The 18,485-nt window shown below is 45.4% G+C and overlaps 2 protein-coding genes across 2 annotated transcripts; one reads left to right on the top strand and one right to left on the bottom strand.

The window, feature by feature from the left end:
* The first annotated feature begins 94 nt into the window (after positions 1-94).
* On the top strand, positions 95-10,753 carry itih6 (inter-alpha-trypsin inhibitor heavy chain family member 6). The gene is made up of 17 exons (XM_084016398.1): positions 95-490; positions 1,182-1,217; positions 2,221-2,375; positions 3,836-3,946; positions 4,064-4,311; positions 4,920-5,089; positions 5,197-5,313; positions 5,414-5,585; positions 5,678-7,267; positions 7,364-7,390; positions 7,479-7,496; positions 7,594-7,641; positions 7,728-7,757; positions 7,841-7,888; positions 7,983-8,096; positions 8,187-8,570; positions 9,300-10,753. Exons 1-17 carry the CDS (start codon positions 377-379, stop codon positions 9,557-9,559), a joined length of 3,642 nt encoding a protein of 1,213 aa, XP_083872524.1. The 5' UTR covers positions 95-376; the 3' UTR covers positions 9,560-10,753.
* gdi1 (GDP dissociation inhibitor 1) lies at positions 10,146-17,241 on the bottom strand. Its single transcript, XM_084016406.1, is given in 12 exon segments — positions 10,146-12,948; positions 13,321-13,375; positions 13,490-13,634; positions 14,358-14,387; positions 14,390-14,528; positions 14,630-14,729; positions 14,841-14,972; positions 15,136-15,334; positions 15,442-15,576; positions 15,723-15,822; positions 16,018-16,125; positions 16,949-17,241. Coding segments are annotated over 12 exon segments (1,341 nt in total). The 5' UTR covers positions 16,994-17,241; the 3' UTR covers positions 10,146-12,795.
* Positions 17,242-18,485: the final 1,244 nt, after the last annotated feature.

The following is an 18,485-nucleotide window of genomic DNA, read 5'->3' on the forward strand; positions in this document are numbered from 1 at the left end:
GAGCAGGGGTTAATACTCCCTCATTTCTCGGGCACCTCGGTGGCAGCAGTCTGCGAAATTTCCAGTATGCATGAACACAAGCTGGGAGCTGCTTTCTTCAAACCCAGCAGGACTCTCACAACTTTCTGACTTTTCTTCTTTTTTTTTCTTCTTTTATTTTTTACACCTGACGGATGTTTAACTCATCAGAACCCAATCCTTATCACTGCAGTGGAGTCGTCTGAACTAAACCGAGGTGAGGGAGGGGAAAGACTGCCCCTTGCCACAAAATAACCTGTAAGTAAAATGCGAGGTATGTGCACAGCGTCCTGCTGCACGAGCTGCTTCGGTCCCGCTGACGACGTGAGACGTCTTGGAGTCTGAGACCTGAATTATTATGGACATGATGACTTTAAAGATGAAGTGCATCCTGGTGTTCTTCACTTTGTATGTGCAAGAGGGATTATCAAGGACATATGAAGCAAACCTTGGAGCAGATATTCTTTTACAGGTACATCTTCCTTTTTATTTACCTTTTAATGTTCAGTTTAATGTCAGAAGTCATTGCTGGCTACAGTCTGTGCTACTTACACCTCTGTTAAAGCAGACCAAATCAAGGCAAGGACAGTGTAACAATAATATACATCACTTTTAAACAAGAACAGCAACACATATGTAGTGGAATTATTAGTCAATGTTGATGCCTAAATCAGCTTTTGCAGCTCCAATATACCCAAAAACTGACTCACTCAGCCAGAAGATATAATATAGCCCCATTTCTTACATCAACTATATGATTTACACGTTTCCCTATAAATGGTTTCCACTCTTAAACCGTGTTTATGTTAAATTCCCAGCAATGACCAGCCTATGTGGTCATGTATTGACACAGCAATGACTTTGTGTGCAAAATTAACATTTGAGAGCAAACCGTGCAGCCCCTCGCTGGCCATGTGTACAGTGAAAGCATTTATTTCCAGTTCCACTTCCCTCCATTCATGAATGGCTTTGATTCAGACTATTTTCACACAAAATCTTGACCCAACCCTCGCATGGACAGATTGTGGAGATTAAAACATGGGGGGGTGGGGGTGCATATTGAACAAACGATGGTACTAATGAATGGTATTCTGCATCGTGTGCCATCGAGCTGAATCTTCCAAGCAATAGCCACTTGATGGACTTGTTTGTCTCTTTTCCAGAGAGCAAGACGTCAAAGCAAACCAACAAAAGCAGTGGTGAGTTCGTGCTGTTACGAAATGTGTTGCGTAATATACCAAATAAGTGTTGATGGAAGATCTCTTGCAACAAAATATGTCACAACTCCCGTTAAACATGTATTTTAAAGATATGAATGTGAGTGGATTTCTATTATTTCTTTTAATGTGTCAGACTTTTTTTTAAGTTAAATATTGCAACACCTATTTCAGTGAAACCATGTGAAAAGTGCAGAGAGGAAAAGTCAACAACTCCCAGACATCCGAGGCACGACAGTACAGAACTTGAGTAAAAGTACTTTGTTGGTTTGAACCACTGATACGAAGTGACTTGCAGGGAAACAACCGTCAGCACCTCTCGGGGGGTCATCAGTCGCTCCCCTGTGGTTCCCCCCCCCCAAGTACTGCAAGGCCTCCCCTGCATGCATACAGTAATTCAGTTTGTGTAGCACAAACCACAGTCTTCCTGAAGAACCAGAGAGCTGCAGGGCTGATGTGGCCCTCTTCCTCCTGCCTGTCGCCTCGTCCTGCAGTGATGTGGCGAGCGGTGACCGTATCGGTCTCAGCAGGCGCCGGCGTTCCCCGAGTAAACAGGAGGACAGAGGCGTTGTGGGGGGGTTAGCATCCATGGATGCCTTTTTATAGACTGGTGGTCTGTGTGTCGCCACAAAGCTGGAAAAAAGGGCTGCTGTTCTGAGCTCATGAAAAGTTGACTTTTTGGTCAACAGGACGGCGATGCTGCAAACATATGATGAAACTACCCACAAGTAAAGGATTTCACTTTAAACATCTACGGCATTTAAATGCAAAGTACATCAAAACGCAGCTGTAATATGAATCCAGAAAAACAGTGAGAGGGAGTATTTGAATGCACCGTGGCTACTTTTTGAAACATACTTTTACTGAAGTAAAATGTTGAATAAGTAAAGAATCTGAATACTTCTTCCACCTTTGAGCTCCACAATTATATCTCGTCTCATCCAACCTCTTAGTGACTCATCCGTGTGTTTTGTGATGTCACCAGCTGAAGGTGACGGACTACCATGTGAGGTGTTCAGTGGTGTCCCGCTATGCCGTCACCACAGTCCAGAGTTCAGTATGGAACCAGCTCCCCATCACCAAGGAAGCCGCCTTCGAGGTGGACCTCCCCTCCTCTGCTTTCATCTCCAACTTCACCATGTAAGTCGCCGTGTTTTACTCCGTTTCCACCTCACTTCTTCCCGTATTTGTTCTTTCCATTTCATTTACTTCTCTTACATCCCTGTGAACGTCAGGCAATGCAAACGATCTTTATTTACTCACTTTTTGGGGATGATATAAATTGAAATCGATAAAAAAAAGGAAATGTTCTCATTAATGGGCAGAATCCAGAAATAAAACTTCAGAAGAATTATGTCAGGAACTAGAATTCCGGTCCGGAGGAGAAATGCATAACTTGATTACTGGAGAGGGAGCTTTGCTGACCGCTCTCTTTCAAGAAAAAAAAGAGAAAATTGCTATATATAAACAAAACAAATAAGTCAACATTGCAGGCCTAACACCAAACCTGGAGCTGGATCTTGGGAGCGGAAGCAGGTCAGGAGGCGGAGGAACCTGAGGGCAGATGAATACCAGGCTTTGTAAACGCAAGTCAGAAAGTTAATAGAGAAAATGACAGGAGTTTGCCCAGTGCCCCTTTTCTCCCCCTGCACAGTTTACTGAGGCAGCCTGCCAGTTTAGATATGATACACACACACACACACACACACACACACACACACACACACACACACACACACACGCCTACGTCTCCTGTATGCCTGCCTACATGGAGGTGGATGTGTGTGAATGTTTTTTCAACCATAATCCTTAACTTCTATCTTTTACTGACACGCACACTTACATATATATACATATTTTCACACTCAGAACTTGTGTAACCGTCTGCACATTACCCAGAGGAGGGGGGGGGGGGAGCTGTGGCAAATGTGTTGCGTTCGTTCTTTGGCATGTGGGTAACTAAGAACTCTGTGTTCTGTGTGTAGGTCACTGATGTACAGCATCCCCCCCCCCCCCCCCAGCCAGCCACACACATAAATACAAGCGCCTCCATTTTTCCACTCTCGCCATTCTGCTCTGTTTCTCAAACAAGAGCCTCTTCAAGGCGGCGGGTTTATTTTAGTGAGCCCCTTGATGGGTTTTTCTCCCCTCCTTGGACATATTTGTTCAAAGGACGTGACCTTAATTTAGCACCTTGTCACATGACATCAGCGGTTCCCAGAAGTCTAGGAAGTGTGTGTGAATTGGATCGGCGTTTTTTGTTTTTGCCGGGTGAAGCGACACACGGGCGGCACTCCCTCGGAGCGTCACCGGCCTGCAAGATCCCGCTTCATTAACGCTGTTTTTAGAGGGAAATTACTCTTTTCCACTCCGCCCTGTTTATGACCCCCTTCCCCCCCCCGTTCACACTGCATGAGCTCCACTTGTAAACAAGCGTGATGTGTGTTTGTGAAGCAGTTTTGTGATCGCTCTGGAAATACAAAATAAAGTCAACCAACTGGATGCTGGCTGGCCGGGCGTGTTGTTGACTGAAATATAACCCGGCTACTGTGACTCACACAGAGAGCTGTTTCTTCTTCCTCTTTCCTCCGTCCAATCAGCACCTCCAATGGCAAGGTGCATGTGGCCCAGGTGAAGGAAAGAGCCGCTGCCAGGAAAATCTACGATGCTGCTAAGAAGCAAGGAAAAACAGCCGGACTTGTTGCTACCAAGTCAGTCCCCCCCAAAAAATGCTTCTTTTACTTCCCCGAAAATAGATTTTATGTTTCTTGTGCAACATCATCTCACACCATGATTAAGAGGAGTCTTCCTTCCCTTTTGTGCTCCAGAGAGAGGGAGATCGAGAAGTTTCGAGTGGCGGTCAGCGTGCCGTCAGGAGGCCGGATGTCCTTCTCCCTTTCCTACGAGGAGCTGTTGCCGCGTCGACTCGGCCGCTATGAGCTCAGCTTGGGTTTGAGACCAGGACAGCTGGTGCAGAACCTCACGTTAGACGTCAGCGTCAGAGAGCCGACGGGCATCAGATTCATCAAAGCCTTTCCTCTCAAGACCAGCCGCCTGCTCTCCAACACTGCTGAAGGTCAAATATGGCAAACTTATTGTTGTTGTCACATAATTTTTTTATTGGGATGAACAAGTTTCAAAAGGAGTGGAATAAAGGAATATTTTTGACATTTTGGGGAATATTCACCTTTTCTGTGAGTGTTAGATGAGAAGATTGATACCACTCTCGTGTGTCTACACTGAATATAATGCTACAGACAGCAACTGAAACTGTTGCCCGGCTCTCTGCAGGTAAAACAGTCCTGTTGTCACCATGAGGCTGCCAGGAAACAACAGGAAGTCACTGCTAACAGCCAAGAAACTGCCGGCTCATAATCCCCTGTGAAACCACACCAGCTAACACAAACTTCTTTTTATGCTTTTCTTTTTTCTTTTCACAAGATAAAACATTATGGGTGGAAATCAGCTTCCCTTTGGACAGTCTGGCTAGCTGTTTCCAGTCTTTATGCTACGCTAAGCTAACTGGCTGCAGCTTCATATTTAATGTACTTTTAAGAGTGGTATCGATCTTCTCATCTAACTCATAGCAAATAAGCACACTTCCCAAAATGTCGTACTATTAATTCAAATGAAATCGCTGGATGATTCATCCATCATCACTACATGGATGCTACCTCCCCACAGGTGATGCCGACGCCCCGGCCTCCACCCGTGTGGAGCAGAGCGCTGGCTGTGCTCGTGTTCGCTACAGTCCCACTCTACAGCAGCAGAACAGCATCTCCTCCAAAGGGCTGAACGCAGACTTCATCGTCCAGTATGATGTAGACCTCCGAGACCTCATGGGTGAAGTCCAGGTCAGGAGCATCCTTTCACGTCTTTCATGCCACGATGCAGCGATGTGTTTTTTTGGTACCAGTAAAGGTTGTCTTCTCCCTTCCCCTGTTTTAACGTTCCCTCTCAGGTGTATGACAGCTACTTTGTGCATTACTTTGCACCCAGAGGGCTTCCTGTGGTTCCTAAGGACGTCATATTTGTCATCGATGTCAGTGGCTCCATGATAGGCACGAAGATAAAACAGGTAAAGTGGACAAACCTCTCAGCTCTAAGATTGGGAAAACAATATCCTGCAAAGATAATGTGAGATTTCTGTCAATGATGGTGATGATTTCTGTCAGTAGACCAAGCAGGCCATGGGCACCATCCTCGGCGAGCTCAGAGAGGGCGACCACTTCAACATCATCACCTTCTCAGACAAGGTTCACACCTGGAAGAAGGGACGGACGGTCCGGGCGACTCGGCAGAATGTACGGGATGCCAAGGACTTCGTGAAGAGGATTATTGCGGAGGGATGTGAGTTGAGATGTGTTTTCGCTCTGGAGTAGTCGTCAGGTTGATCGTTGTTCTCTTCCTTCAACCCTGATTGTTCCACTCTTCTGTATCAGGGACCAACATCAATGCAGCTCTTCTTTCAGCCGCCCAGCTCGTCAACCCTCCCTCCTCTTCCTCGTCCAACCTCCTCTCATCCCGCCGTGTCCCACTGGTCATCTTCCTCACTGACGGGGAGGCAACCATCGGAGTAACAGCCGGTGACACCATCCTCAGCAACGCCAAGAACGCTTTGGGCTCCTCCTCCCTGTTCGGCCTGGCCTTTGGGGACGACGCGGACTTCCTCCTCCTGAAACGGCTGGCCCTGGATAACCGAGGCGTGGCCAGGATGGTGTATGAGGATGCGGACGCCGCCCTGCAGCTGAAGGGCTTCTTCGACGAGGTGGCCAGCCCTTTGCTCTCAGACATCCAGCTGTCGTACCTGGACGATCAGGCCTTCGACATCACCCGCGCCCTGTTCCCCAACTACTTCCAAGGCTCAGAGTTGGTGGTGGCTGGGAGGGTCAAACCGGGGCTCAAGGATTTAAAGGTGTCAATATCCGCCACCGATTCAAAGCGACGGGTCAAGTTGGAGAACGATGTGTTGATTCCCCACGCAAAGGGCAACGGGAGTGCGGATTCACTGGAGTGCTCGGGGGGCCCGGAGGGAATCTCCAGCTTTGTGCACCGTCTCTGGGCGTATTTCACCATCAAAGAGCTGCTGTTGGCCAAACTGAACACGACCGACCCCGCAGCTCAAAGGTTACTGGCAGACAAGGCCACCAACCTCTCCCTCAAGTACAACTTTGTGACACCAGTCACTTCTTTAGTTGTGGTTAAGCCAGACGCAGATGAAGCAGCTGAAACTCCGACCACAACGGCAGCCACCGTAACCACGACAGCAACAACCACCACCACCGCTAAAATATCAGCTGCAGGTGCCTTAAGGAAGCCCGGCTCACCTTCTAACCCCAGGTTGAACAAAACCAAACCAGACCCTCCTCAGCCACCTCCGAAACAGACTAAAAGAATCCCATCACCAACGTCCACAGCAAAAACAGCCGTTTCACCGTCCAGGAAAACCACCACGACCTCAAGCCCCAGCTCAGTCAAAACTGCCCCGGCTCCGTTCTCAGGCAAAAAGCTTGCTCCTTCTCAGAATGAATCCAGAACTGCCTCTCCTCCTCCTGCTGGTAAGATTCCCACCTCTCTGCTCAACGCTCTGAAAACGGCACAACCTCCGGCACCTGGGAAAGTCTCCACCCCGCAGCCCGGTGCCTTGAGAACAACCTCCACCACCACAATGTTAACATTCACCACCAGCACCACACCTCCACCCGGCTCCGTCACAACCGACCCTGCCCCCGTGCCCGGGAAACCCCTTACCCCTCAGCCCACTGCAGTGGGGATGGCCCCGCCTCCTGTCAAAGCGACCGTGCCCTCGGCAGAGGCAGAAAACGGCACCACATCTGCTCCAGATGTGGCTGAAATCACCTCCGCTGTGCCGGAGCCGGCGTCCCTCCTCACCCCTCCCACCCCGGCACCGGCTCCGGCCGTGGATGACAACAACACGGACCTGAGCATCGCCACCTTCGTGTCGGCCACCTTCGCTCCCATGCCCGGGGTAACGGACGCGCCACGCCTGTGGGAAGCAGCGGGGCTTCTGGGTAGGTTCGGTTCATTTTGTCTGTTGCAAGCTGAATATCAGGGATGCAAACTTTTGTATGATTTTCCTAATTGAATGTTCTTCATTTCCCGAATAGATGTCTCTACTTTCATTCAGAGAAAAGGTGAATTTTCTCTTCATATTGCAGTTACTGATTCTGAAATATAAATATTTTCTGAATATAAATCTTTCTCGTGTTCTATCTCTTATAGATATTGACCTTGTGAAAGGTGAGTATCAGCCTTAATGCTCGTGATCCTGTTCCCTGTATCAAAATGCCTGTCTGTGAGCAGGCATAGGTTCTCATTGCTTGCCTCCGTTTCCCAGACTATGATGCAACCTACGACTACGACTACGATCTCAACTATGACGCCTGTAAGTGTCTTATTCTCGTTAGAAGGCCAGTCTGTACTGGAGTTCCTTTTCAGGCCTTAAAAATACGCTTTCTGATTTATTTCTAGGGGATGATACTGCAGACACAGAATCATTTGGTAAGTAGACACTGCTTGCACTATGGTATGTGTAGTCCTGTGATTCAGTAGTCCTGTCCATTAAGTCGAATGTCTTGTTTTAGATGCTACTCCATCCAGGCTGAGCACCATCCGAGTCTTCTCCTCATCAGGTCAAGAGCTTTACGTTTTTTATTACATCCTTAATATCATTTGAATATTTCATGTACCCATGTTGTATTCATGTTTAAATGTTGTGTGTTGTAGTTGATGGAGATCCTCATTTCGTGGTCCAGCTGCCAAAGCTGCACCAGAACCTGTGTTTCACAGTAGACGGCCGAGCTGATGATGTTCTCAGACTGTTAGAAGACCCGGAGAGAGGTATGCTCAGAAAAGACATCCTTCATTTCGGTGAAGTGTGTAAATATACACCATCATGTTGACTAAATAGGTGTTGCCTTCCTCCTGAAGGGATCATCGTGGATGGCCACCTGATGGGAGCTCCCTCCAAGCACGGCGTAGAAGACCGCGCTCGGACCTACTTCGACCGACTCACCGTCTCCTCAGCAACGGGCGGCTCCGGTGACATCACCATCACCCTCTCGCTGGACGCCGTCGTGGTGGAAGGGGAAGGGCGGGACGATCTCCCCATCCAGCAGCAGGGGTCGGTGACGAGGCAGGGCGTCACCGTCACCGTGGACAACCATCGCAGCTGCTGGGTGGAGCTGGACAAGGATGTGCGGTTTCTGGTCATGTTCCACCACTATAAACACCCCAGCTACCTCCAGATGGCTCACCTGGGTTTTTACATCACGGATGGACGGGGGTTGTCCGCTTCAACCCAAGGCCTGCTGGGTATGTACACATTTTACTCTTGTATTTCAGCTCTCAGTGAAACTGCTGCTCACTGTCCTTACATGGCAGAAGAAGTACTCACATCGTGTATAATGTTTTAAAGTACAAGGTTACTTAACGTATCAAAACTAAATGTACTGTGACTGATATATTATTATATGTCACAGTATTAGATTGTTTATGTTGATTCATCAGTAGCAGCATTTTGCTGTAGTAGGCGGTTGATGTGTAGCTACTTTATATAGTAATAGTAGTCAGTAATATAGTGGTAGTAAGTAGTATAATGTACCTTAGGGGGTCGAGCCTCATCCAAAGGGTCACACGATAAATGGAGGGGACCTGAGATGATTAATGTGGTGGAAGTTATGCAATAAAAATATGTATGATGTATGAAATATGTTCTGATTTTTTGGAACTTTTTTCTAAACATATACTATATTAAAGTGTATACTATACTTATAAAATGATCTCATCTCATGTCTATTTGGTGGTACTGCTAACAACTCAGTTGTTTTTTTAAATATCTTGTAGGCAAACTTAAAAGTAGTCAGTAAATATAGCTGTCAGGTAAATGTAAAAATATAATATAAAAAAGCAGAATTATGAAGTACCATAACATTTCAATCCTTAAGTAAAGTACAAGTACCTCTGTCCTATACTTAAATACGGTGCTTGACTTTAAGACACTTTACTGACCTTCCACCCCTGCGGTCTTTTATCTGCCCACAGGCCAGTTTCAGCACGTTGACATGAGTGTAACGGCGGTGAAGGATTATCTGCGTGCCGGTGATCACAATGAGGCCATTTCAGCCAGGGGGATCCTCCGGTGGGGGTCGGAGCACACGCCGGTCAACCTGCAGGACAAGACGCTGAAAGACACGGCGCGGAAACGCCACACGGGGAAGTGTTGGGTGGTGCCCAAGGCCGAGCTGGAGAGACTCCTGGGTCACCCGTACGACAGCTACGTGGTGGATCGTGCATCATTCTAGCCCGGCCTCTGCTCCACCTTGCCGCCTCTCTGCTGCACAGCAATTATCACGGCATGGTTATTGGACAAAGGATGAGCGAGAAAACTGGGACTCGGTGAGGCTTAGATGTCACCACACGTTGTGTAATATTCTGTAAGGGACAGTGGAACAAAGGGGGCGTGGTTACAAAAGAGGAGGAGGGGAAATGGAGTGAGTAATGAGGAAGTACGGTTCAGCAGATATTAGTGAAGGACTGAACCATGCTGTTGTTCTCCATCAGTGAATTCCGATTCGGTCGCTGTGTTCCGTTTCCACGACAGAGACGCAGTGTTCTGCTGGTTGCATGGCAACCGCAAAATGTCCGTTTGTGCTGCAGCAGAAAAACTCTGCTCGTGACTTAAACAGGTTCTACTTATATTTCATTGTGGAATGATTATTGGGCAATGCCTTGTAATTATTAAAACTTTATCATTCTATAAGTTGTATTTTTATTTAGTACAAGTGTATATAAAATATTATTCAGTCCGTATGTATAGATAATCCTTCCAGGAAACTCACCTGGATCTCGTGATCTTGGAAAGCAACGCGGAACAAAAATCAGGCTCTCTCCAGGTTTGCCATGTGCTTTTTATTTTTTTCTATCATTTCATTCATAGTTTAATTCGTTTTATTTGTTACACAAGACATTAGGCATTGCTCACATACTAGTGATCAAACAAGGACAGTAAGTTTTCTACTACTCAGCCTGAACGATTTCATTTGTCAATTTCGAGGGATGTTGTCAATAGTGGGTTTCCAAGAATGCCAAACTGGATGGAAATTAAAACAGTACAACCACACATGAGGCATTTGTTTTCAATAAATAAAAGAAAAGAGAGAGAGAGAAGACAGTATCTGGTGCTGAGGAAGGGCAGAGGAGGAGGGCGAGGGCTTCAGATATGTCTTTATTCAAAGAGTAAACAGTATTCCAGTTTTTATCAGATAACGTGTTTCCAGGACGAAGACCACACACAGTGTTGAACGATGCCAAGTGTGAAAAAACTGAACACACAGCTATATAGATTTTCATTGTTGTTAATCCTTCCACCAAAACCGCTTTCTCAGGGAACGTGAAGAATCATATTAAATCACGATGCAACACTGGAATGACCACTGAATAAGGTGAACACAACACATGACACTGCAACAAAAAAAAAATCAACAAAAAACAAAGAATTTCCATGTGCATCACTTTTTAAAAATCTGTTTGTTTTTATCATCAAAACATAATCTAATAGCATAGCATATTCAGCATTTGACATAAACCTTTTTCCACAATACATCAGTGAAATTCAAATAAATAAGAGCATAACAATAAGACACGTCAACACCCCCAAACACGCGATAACTTTGTTTTAGAGTTGCTATGGGATTGGTGGTGGTGGATAAAGTGAGATGGAACTGCTTCAGCGTTTTTTTAAACAGAGATGATCTCACCTGTTTGTTGTTATAACCGCCTCTACTCAGGTGTTATAACAGCTGAAAACACGAGCCTCCTTTCTAGCACTAAGTCAGATCTGCAACAGGCGCCAACAAAACTGTACTTTTAACATTGTCAGCGACGTTTGCCAATAACAGCGACGCCGTTTTTTTGGCACTAGACTGACCTGCCGCTAACAATTAGCTCAAACAAAGCAGCCCCCCCCTCAGACCCCCAAATTAAGGCTACAACCAAATGAAAGCATCTTGGTTCGTTCTCGTGGGGCGGCACCCACATCGGTATCTCCACACCTTTGCTACAAAGTCTTTTAAAAGTAAGTTATGGGAGTATCCAGCTCTCTATTTAACAACTACCATTTTCCAAAGGTCTTAGTCCCCCCCACGTGGGAATGACTCACCTAAATAACACAAGAGTTTAAACAACCAAGACACAATCTGGTGCTTTCACTGTGAGCTGAATTTCAGTCTTCATCCTACTTCACTCAAAAGTGAAACTTTCCATAAAATCCCAAAACCACGCACTCATACATTCGTATTCTTTCTCCCCCGATAACAAACTTCCTCGTGTCTCAACAAGTACATTATGCTGTAATCAATTAGTTGTTTTCACTTATTTCCAAATCTTCCAGAATAGCCTCGCCTCGCCTAGAAAAAGCCTCTCCTCGCCTCTTTTGCTCCTGACATTCCCTTTTTTTTTTTTTTTTTTCAACTTGAAGATCACAGTTTTCAACCAATCAGGTAAACGTCATTAACTTCAGTCAGTGAAATGTGCACCAAATATATAGAAATAAAACTCTTCAATAATTTAAAAATGTTAGAAAGTAAACTATTCAAATTCAAAATGGACATCGCACAAACAGAGATAAACAAAGGAACAGTTTTTTGGGGTGTGGGTGGGGTTGGTGACAGTTAATAGCCACTGGTTAGCTTGCCTGCTAGCACAGGGAACACAACAGCATTGCAAAGTGAGCACTATCAGTTGACAGAACAGCCCATTTATATGTAATTTTTCATCACAATTTTTTCTTTTTTTTCGCCTGACCAACAGATTTTTGCCAAAAAGAGCAGCGTCTTTTTTGACGAAAAACACATGTAAAAGACCGAGTAAGAGAAAAGTGAAAGCAGGGTTGACAGGAGCGATGCGTGGAATGGTCCAGCCTTCATACCGCAGTGACGTTTTTTTTTAATTCTATGTACAATACTACTGTGTGTAAAAGATGCATGCATGTCAACTGGAGGTGACCCTTCCAGAGGATTTCTATACTAAGCCATTAAAGATCTCTCATGTCAGAGCTCGCCATTCAGGCCTCTCAATCTTCCCTCTGCCCAACCTCTGATATGAGACGACGTTACAGAAAGAATGAGATGCGTTGAAAATCGCCAACAAGTCATAAAATTCACCTCTAATGATAATAGTTAAGACATGAATATACTGTTAGTTCTACAATGGAATGAAAGACCATATCAACCCTGCTTTTCAGTGACAGAGATAAGGAGTGTGAGTATTGGAACGGCGCGTGTGTGTGTGTGTGTGTGTGTGTGTGGTTGTGAGCATTTATGTGTTTGAATACGTGTCAAGAGAGAGAGGGACGTAAGGAAAAGGTGGCAAACGACCGAGGGAAGGCAGAGCCCAGGAACGCACTCTCTCCGTCACCCCCCCCCCCCCCCCCCACCTGTATGTTTCAGAAGGACTGCCCCCCCCCCCCCCCTAACGCAGGCTCTGCCGCCTCTTTCGCCCCTTTTCTTCCCGCCTCCTCTCAGAAGAACCCCTCTACCGCTCACTGCTCATCCTCCCCAAACACGTCGTTCTGTTTGCGTTTCATATTCTCAAAGTCAAAGTCGCTCCCGGTCATACGCTTGTAGATGTCTTTGATGTCGTTGCAAGTGGTCTCGAAGTGAGTGGTGGCGTCGTAGGACCTCGAGGCGAACACCTGGGAAAGATAAAAAAAAAAAATAATAAAAAAAAAGCAGGACTGAGAATCAGCGGCCACTTCTGTCAAAACGTTAGCATGCTAACTGTGCGTCACGAACACAAAACTGTAATAAATTATGGGCGTAGCTCCCGAGACATCACCCGTAAACTACTACATAAAAAGTCAACATAAGTAGGATTCATCTTCTGGGCTCCACGAATGTCTGCACAAACTTCCATGGCAATCCATCTACTAGTTGCTGAGATATTGCACACTGACATTGCCATCCATAGAGCCACGCCATTAGCATTCTGGCTGTGAGCATCATATATCATTTAGTTGTGCAAAGAAAACTTTTTCTTTTTAAAATAGCAATTTTCTTGCTCTTACCTGGCTATCAGTTCCATCATCTGTGGGCTCATAAAGGTCACTAATAGCCACAAACCTGTCAAAACAAAACAAAGTATCCTCAGTATTTTTAATTCACATTGTCTTCATGTTTAGATTCACGTTCTGCCTGTTTGTTAAAACATAGATGCTCTAATGTTAAAATGCTGACTTTTGGTCGATGGGCTCCAGCAGCTCCAGCGCCGGCTCGATCTCGGCCTCGGGCTCGCTGGTCTCCACTGTGGTGCTGACGATGGCGATGTACTTCCCCTGGGCGGCCACGTTGTGAGCGTAGGAGATCATGCACACGTAGATGTCTGGAGAGTTGACAGAACGGTTAAGAGGAGGAAAAGTCTTCTGCGTCAGCTCATTTTTTGGCCACTTGGGGGCAGTAGAAACGAGCTGTATCCAGCTTAAAGAAACATTTATGATATTATATTGTTGATTTCTAGATCTAGTTTTCGGGCCACCTGGCAAATGTAAATCCAATATCAATACTCTCCTTTATGCTCCTTCTGGCTATTTAGCTGTTAAATGTTCAACCATATTTAACACATCTAGTTCCTAATTAACTCGGTATTTAGAGCTTTTTTCTGGAAACGAGCTCATGAGAGAAACAAAAAAAAACATCCATAGAACCGAGGAGAACTGTAGAGTCAGATGGGTTTGTTATGAGCAGCCCCTTTCACATGCAAGCAGTCAAGTGCTCCATTGTTAATATAAGAACATTGATTATATCCGCTTTAGGAGACAGGAAACGCTAATATGTCAGTATTTAACATGTTTAATCTCCATGTCCATAGACATACATAATACCATACATAATACGTCACAGCATAATCGTGAGCTATTTGGCAAATAGCTAAAAGCTATGGGGGATGTTTCACTTAAAGAGTAAAATTAAGAAATATGCATTGCTGTCGGCATGAGAGTTCTCATTCATTCAGTTCCGTTTTAACAGAAAAGCCATCTTTGTTATTGATCGTTCTGCTGCTGAACTCTGAACTCTCCACCATGGAGCCGTGGAGGGCGGTCCTCACCTGAGTTGCGGTTAACCTGATTCTGGGGATGATGATCTGGCAGGAGTTGGCGTCGTTGGTGTTCTTTATGGGGTGGCTGAGGACGCAGATCACACGGATCACCTGGCCGGCCTTCCGGACGCGGTCCGAGATGTAGCTGGGGTCGCAGATGAGCTGCTTACAACGGGCAACCTGCAGCGAGACAGTCGGCGTAAAGCATGAGGAGTTATCACCCGTAAACTTAACGAGCCATCGTTAAATCCGAACAGTATAGCGGTAAATCATCGGCGTACCTCGCCCTCAGACTTCACTCCGACCACGTGGCCGTCTTCCATCACGATCTCATCCACCGGCTTGTTCAGCATGTACGTCCCTCCGTAGATCGCACTCAGTCTGAAAATCACGAGCGAGTGAGAACTGTTGTTTGTATTTCCATATTTATTATTTAGGACTGGCTGTAAAAGATATGAACCATCATTAGATAGAAAATGTATTAACAACAACCTGGCAAATCCCTGAGGCAGCTCTCCCAGACCGTACAGGGGGTAGAGATAGGGACTCTTCCCATACCGGGCCAGCGATTCACTATACAACTTGATTCGATTGATCGTCTCCAGACAGGGAACATCGAGATAGCTGAAGGAGAAAAGGAAAAAAAAGACACATCAATCATGAGATACCTCTTATTCTATGTATTTTCACAGTCAAGAAGTATTGTACATTACAAAGAAGCTTTATTTAACCGTCATGAGAGCATATATTGTGAAGTAATGTATTGACACTGTGCTGTTGCTCTTACTCATCTGTCCTGTAGAGGGCCAGGGCGTGGCCGGTGAAGTCAATGACATCCTGGCCAAGGTCAAACTTCTTGTAAACATCCCTCATCGTCGTGGTTTTCGGGTCCACGCCCTCGAACGTCTTGGGGTCGTTCTCGTCGAAGTTGGCCACGAAGACCAAGAACTTCCGAAACCTCCGCTTCTCGAACATCCCCATAAGGTCTGGAAATGTCAAATTGAAAAGCTTTACGACGTAGTTCATGGTGGCTTAAATGAATTTGAAATTGGAAATGCAATGTCTCAGACGTAGACGCATCCACGCGGCTTACTTGAAGCTAGCGCCTCGGTCTCGGTAGACGGCACCTTGTAGATCTTTCCTCCTTTGTACACAAAGCTACCCTCCACCACTTTGAAGTCCAGGTACCGTGTCACTTCTGTGTATAGCAGCATCTTCACAAGCTGACCTGCAAACACACGTTACATCTTATTATTCATCATCCAACATTCTGTCCCAGACAGAAGCAGTCTGATTGGTTGATTCCTCATTGTATCTCCTCAGTATGAGGGCTTTTTATGGAGATGTATTATTTTTTTTTGATTGTATTCTGACCGTTGGCCATGAGGAACTTGGGGATGAGGTCAACGTTCCAGTCCCGTCCTCTGCCCATGGCTTCGGGCGGGCTGTCTGGGAGACTGAAGCGCTTGTAGAGCTGTGGAAAAGAAACATGAGCAACATCCTGTGAGGACGAAATCCAAGAAGCTAACAGACACTAAAGCATCGCCGGTGGACGAGGCGAGTGCAAATGAAGACAATAAAAACAGCAGCTGGCACAGGGAAGTAAACTGAGATGTACTGAGGGATATAAAATATATTGATTGCTTCCATAGATCCCAGGGGCCCGTACCTCCTCCAGAGGGGTGATGGAGGAGCTCTCGCCGCCGTAGTAGGGGTTCCTGTCCATGTGCAGGACCTTTTTCCCGTTCACGGACATGATCCCGGACAGAATGCATTCCTGCATAACAACAAGATTTGATAATCAATATCAACAGCATAGCATCAATTTGTAAATGAAGGTGCCTCAGGGAGGAAGTCCTCCCAAAAGGAGAGAATTAATGGGAGACATGAACGCCAGCTGGGAGGCTGCAGGGAGGGCAGAGGGAACCGTGTGCGCATGCGCGACTGGATTAATTCGTTTCATCCATGTATCGACAGTTGTAGTAATAATAACAATAATAATAATAATAATAACAACAATATGTATTCTTTCGAACAACATCAGCGTCACGTTATTACATCATAATATACAAATGAGTATGGCAGTGACAGACAAAAAATGTCGTCTTTTCTGCACGCGATAACCTGGATTATAATCCCACATAATGCACCTCGGACGTATTTGTGCCGCATCGGGTGCGACGGATGAAAGGGAGTTTGCGCCGAGAGCAGCAGTCATTTAATCAGCCCGTGCACAGGCCTGCGCCAACCTCAGGATGGAGGCCTGTCTGTGCATCGAGGACCACGACAGGCTGTGTGGGGGTTACGCCTAAAAGATGCTACTGGGTGTAACACAACGCCGAGCCGGCGAGGAGGAACAATAAAATAACTCCGGGAAGCTGCTGGCTTCCTGAATACGCACACACGCACGTCGGAGTACATTTGGATAACATTTCCCTTTTATTACAATAATGTCACGAGCGCACGGGGGATGCAGGAGGCTTTCACTTCTGGGGCTCGGATCATATGGGAGGATACATGGGGGTAGAAATATATATAAAAATAAATAAATCATCATATGTAAGGAAGCAGTCTGGGTTGTTTGAGTCTCGACTACTTACCGTGAGTCCGGTGCCCAAAACGATCACATCATATTCCTCATCCATGTTGTATCACCGCCTGTATTCCCGTCTCGCCCTCTTTTTTTTTCTTTTTTGCCTTGAGAAATGAAGGGTACCGGAGGAAAGGATCACCGGCGCGGCCACACAAACCGGGGGATGTGTCTCCCTTTTCTCTGTCCAAAACGGCTCGTTCAAAGTTAAATATTATTTATTAATCATGAGGCATTAATGACCAATGGAATAAACTGTCCACACTGTCACCGGCGAGGACGACCAAAGATGGCCCTACTCGTGGAGCGCTCTAGAAGGAATATTAGTGCGCGTCGGGAAATAGTGCGCAGCCTCCGCCTCCTCCTCCTCCTCCTCTCTTCCCATGTTGCCACATACACAATGGGACTCGCACTGAAAGGCTGACCTGTAATCGGAAACCCCGCTCGAGGCTGCCTTAATGGGGCGATTTCACACGTGTTTAGTTTCGTTCCATACTTCGTCTCGAAGTTTAACTTGTTTTTCTGTTTTATATGCATTTTTGTGTAAGTCTATGCGTTCCCTATTTTCTTTTCTATCTTTCATTTCCAGTTGTAGGTGCAGCGTAGCGCGGATGCAGGCGAGTGTATCCCTCCGCTGCCACAGCTGTGTGGATGGGAGTTGCTTTCTCTTCTCGTATGAAGGCCATTTTCAATAATAATAAAAACAGTTATAAACTTTTATTTTCTTGCTTGTTTGTTTATGTTTATTTATTTGCAGCGTGTATACATGCATCGTATGTGGATTTATGGGTCGTGACGACACGAGGAGTCCATGCCCAAATTTAAGGGTGTATCAGCACCATGGACAGTTGTCAGGTGTATACGTCATACAGTCGTTGATAGAGCGCAGTTCATCTGAATAATCTATGTATGTCTGTTAGTGGCACATTCAGTATTATGACCTGTTGATGTGTGATATCCTGCTGTAGAAAGAGTTTTAGTTATTGGTGGAAGTAGCCTTTTCTATTCAGATCCTTTAATTACATAAAAGTACTAATACCACACTTTGAGAGTACTCACGTATTGCAAAACCTTACTCAAGTAAGAATATGTAAAGTAAAAGTGGCCTACTCATCCCCTGCCAGTGTTTTACTTTCATACATGATGTTTTTGGACTAATATTACTTCTGCATCACTGTAGTATTACTGTAGTAATCTAGAGCAGTGCATCTGAAAAGTAACTAACAAATAAAAATACACTATTTTCTTTCTGAGATGTAGTGAAGTAGAAGTAAGTAGCATAAATGGAAATACTAACTTAAATTAGGAGTACATTCTGCAGAACTCAAGCCGGCTGAGTTGCTTTCCAATAGTTTTACGCACTTAAAATCTTTAATTGTCATAAATGTTACATAAAAAAACGTATTTTGTCGTTTTTCTGGAGGATATTGAGCAATTATGTGAAACTACTTTCTAAGTTGACTTAGAAAAAGTCTATCAAGACACTTACTATTTGTATATTTAATACTAATATAATAATATAGGTGTCTTTGTATTATTCGTTTTGT

Source organism: Eutrigla gurnardus (genome assembly GCF_963514095.1).
Source record: "Eutrigla gurnardus genome assembly, chromosome: 8".
NCBI classification, from domain to species: domain Eukaryota; kingdom Metazoa; phylum Chordata; class Actinopteri; order Perciformes; family Triglidae; genus Eutrigla; species Eutrigla gurnardus.

What these genes read in the sequence shown, in the direction of transcription:
- itih6 (XM_084016398.1), top strand. Translation starts at nt 377, where the DNA reads ATGGACATGATGACTTTAAAGATGAAGTGCATCCTGGTGTTCTTCACT. An exon ending in TGCAGACACAGAATCATTTG is followed by an intron (nt 7,758 to 7,840) that starts GTAAGTAGACAC and finishes GTCTTGTTTTAG; the next exon opens with ATGCTACTCCATCCAGGCTG. An exon ending in GTTAGAAGACCCGGAGAGAG is followed by an intron (nt 8,097 to 8,186) that starts GTATGCTCAGAA and finishes TTCCTCCTGAAG; the next exon opens with GGATCATCGTGGATGGCCAC.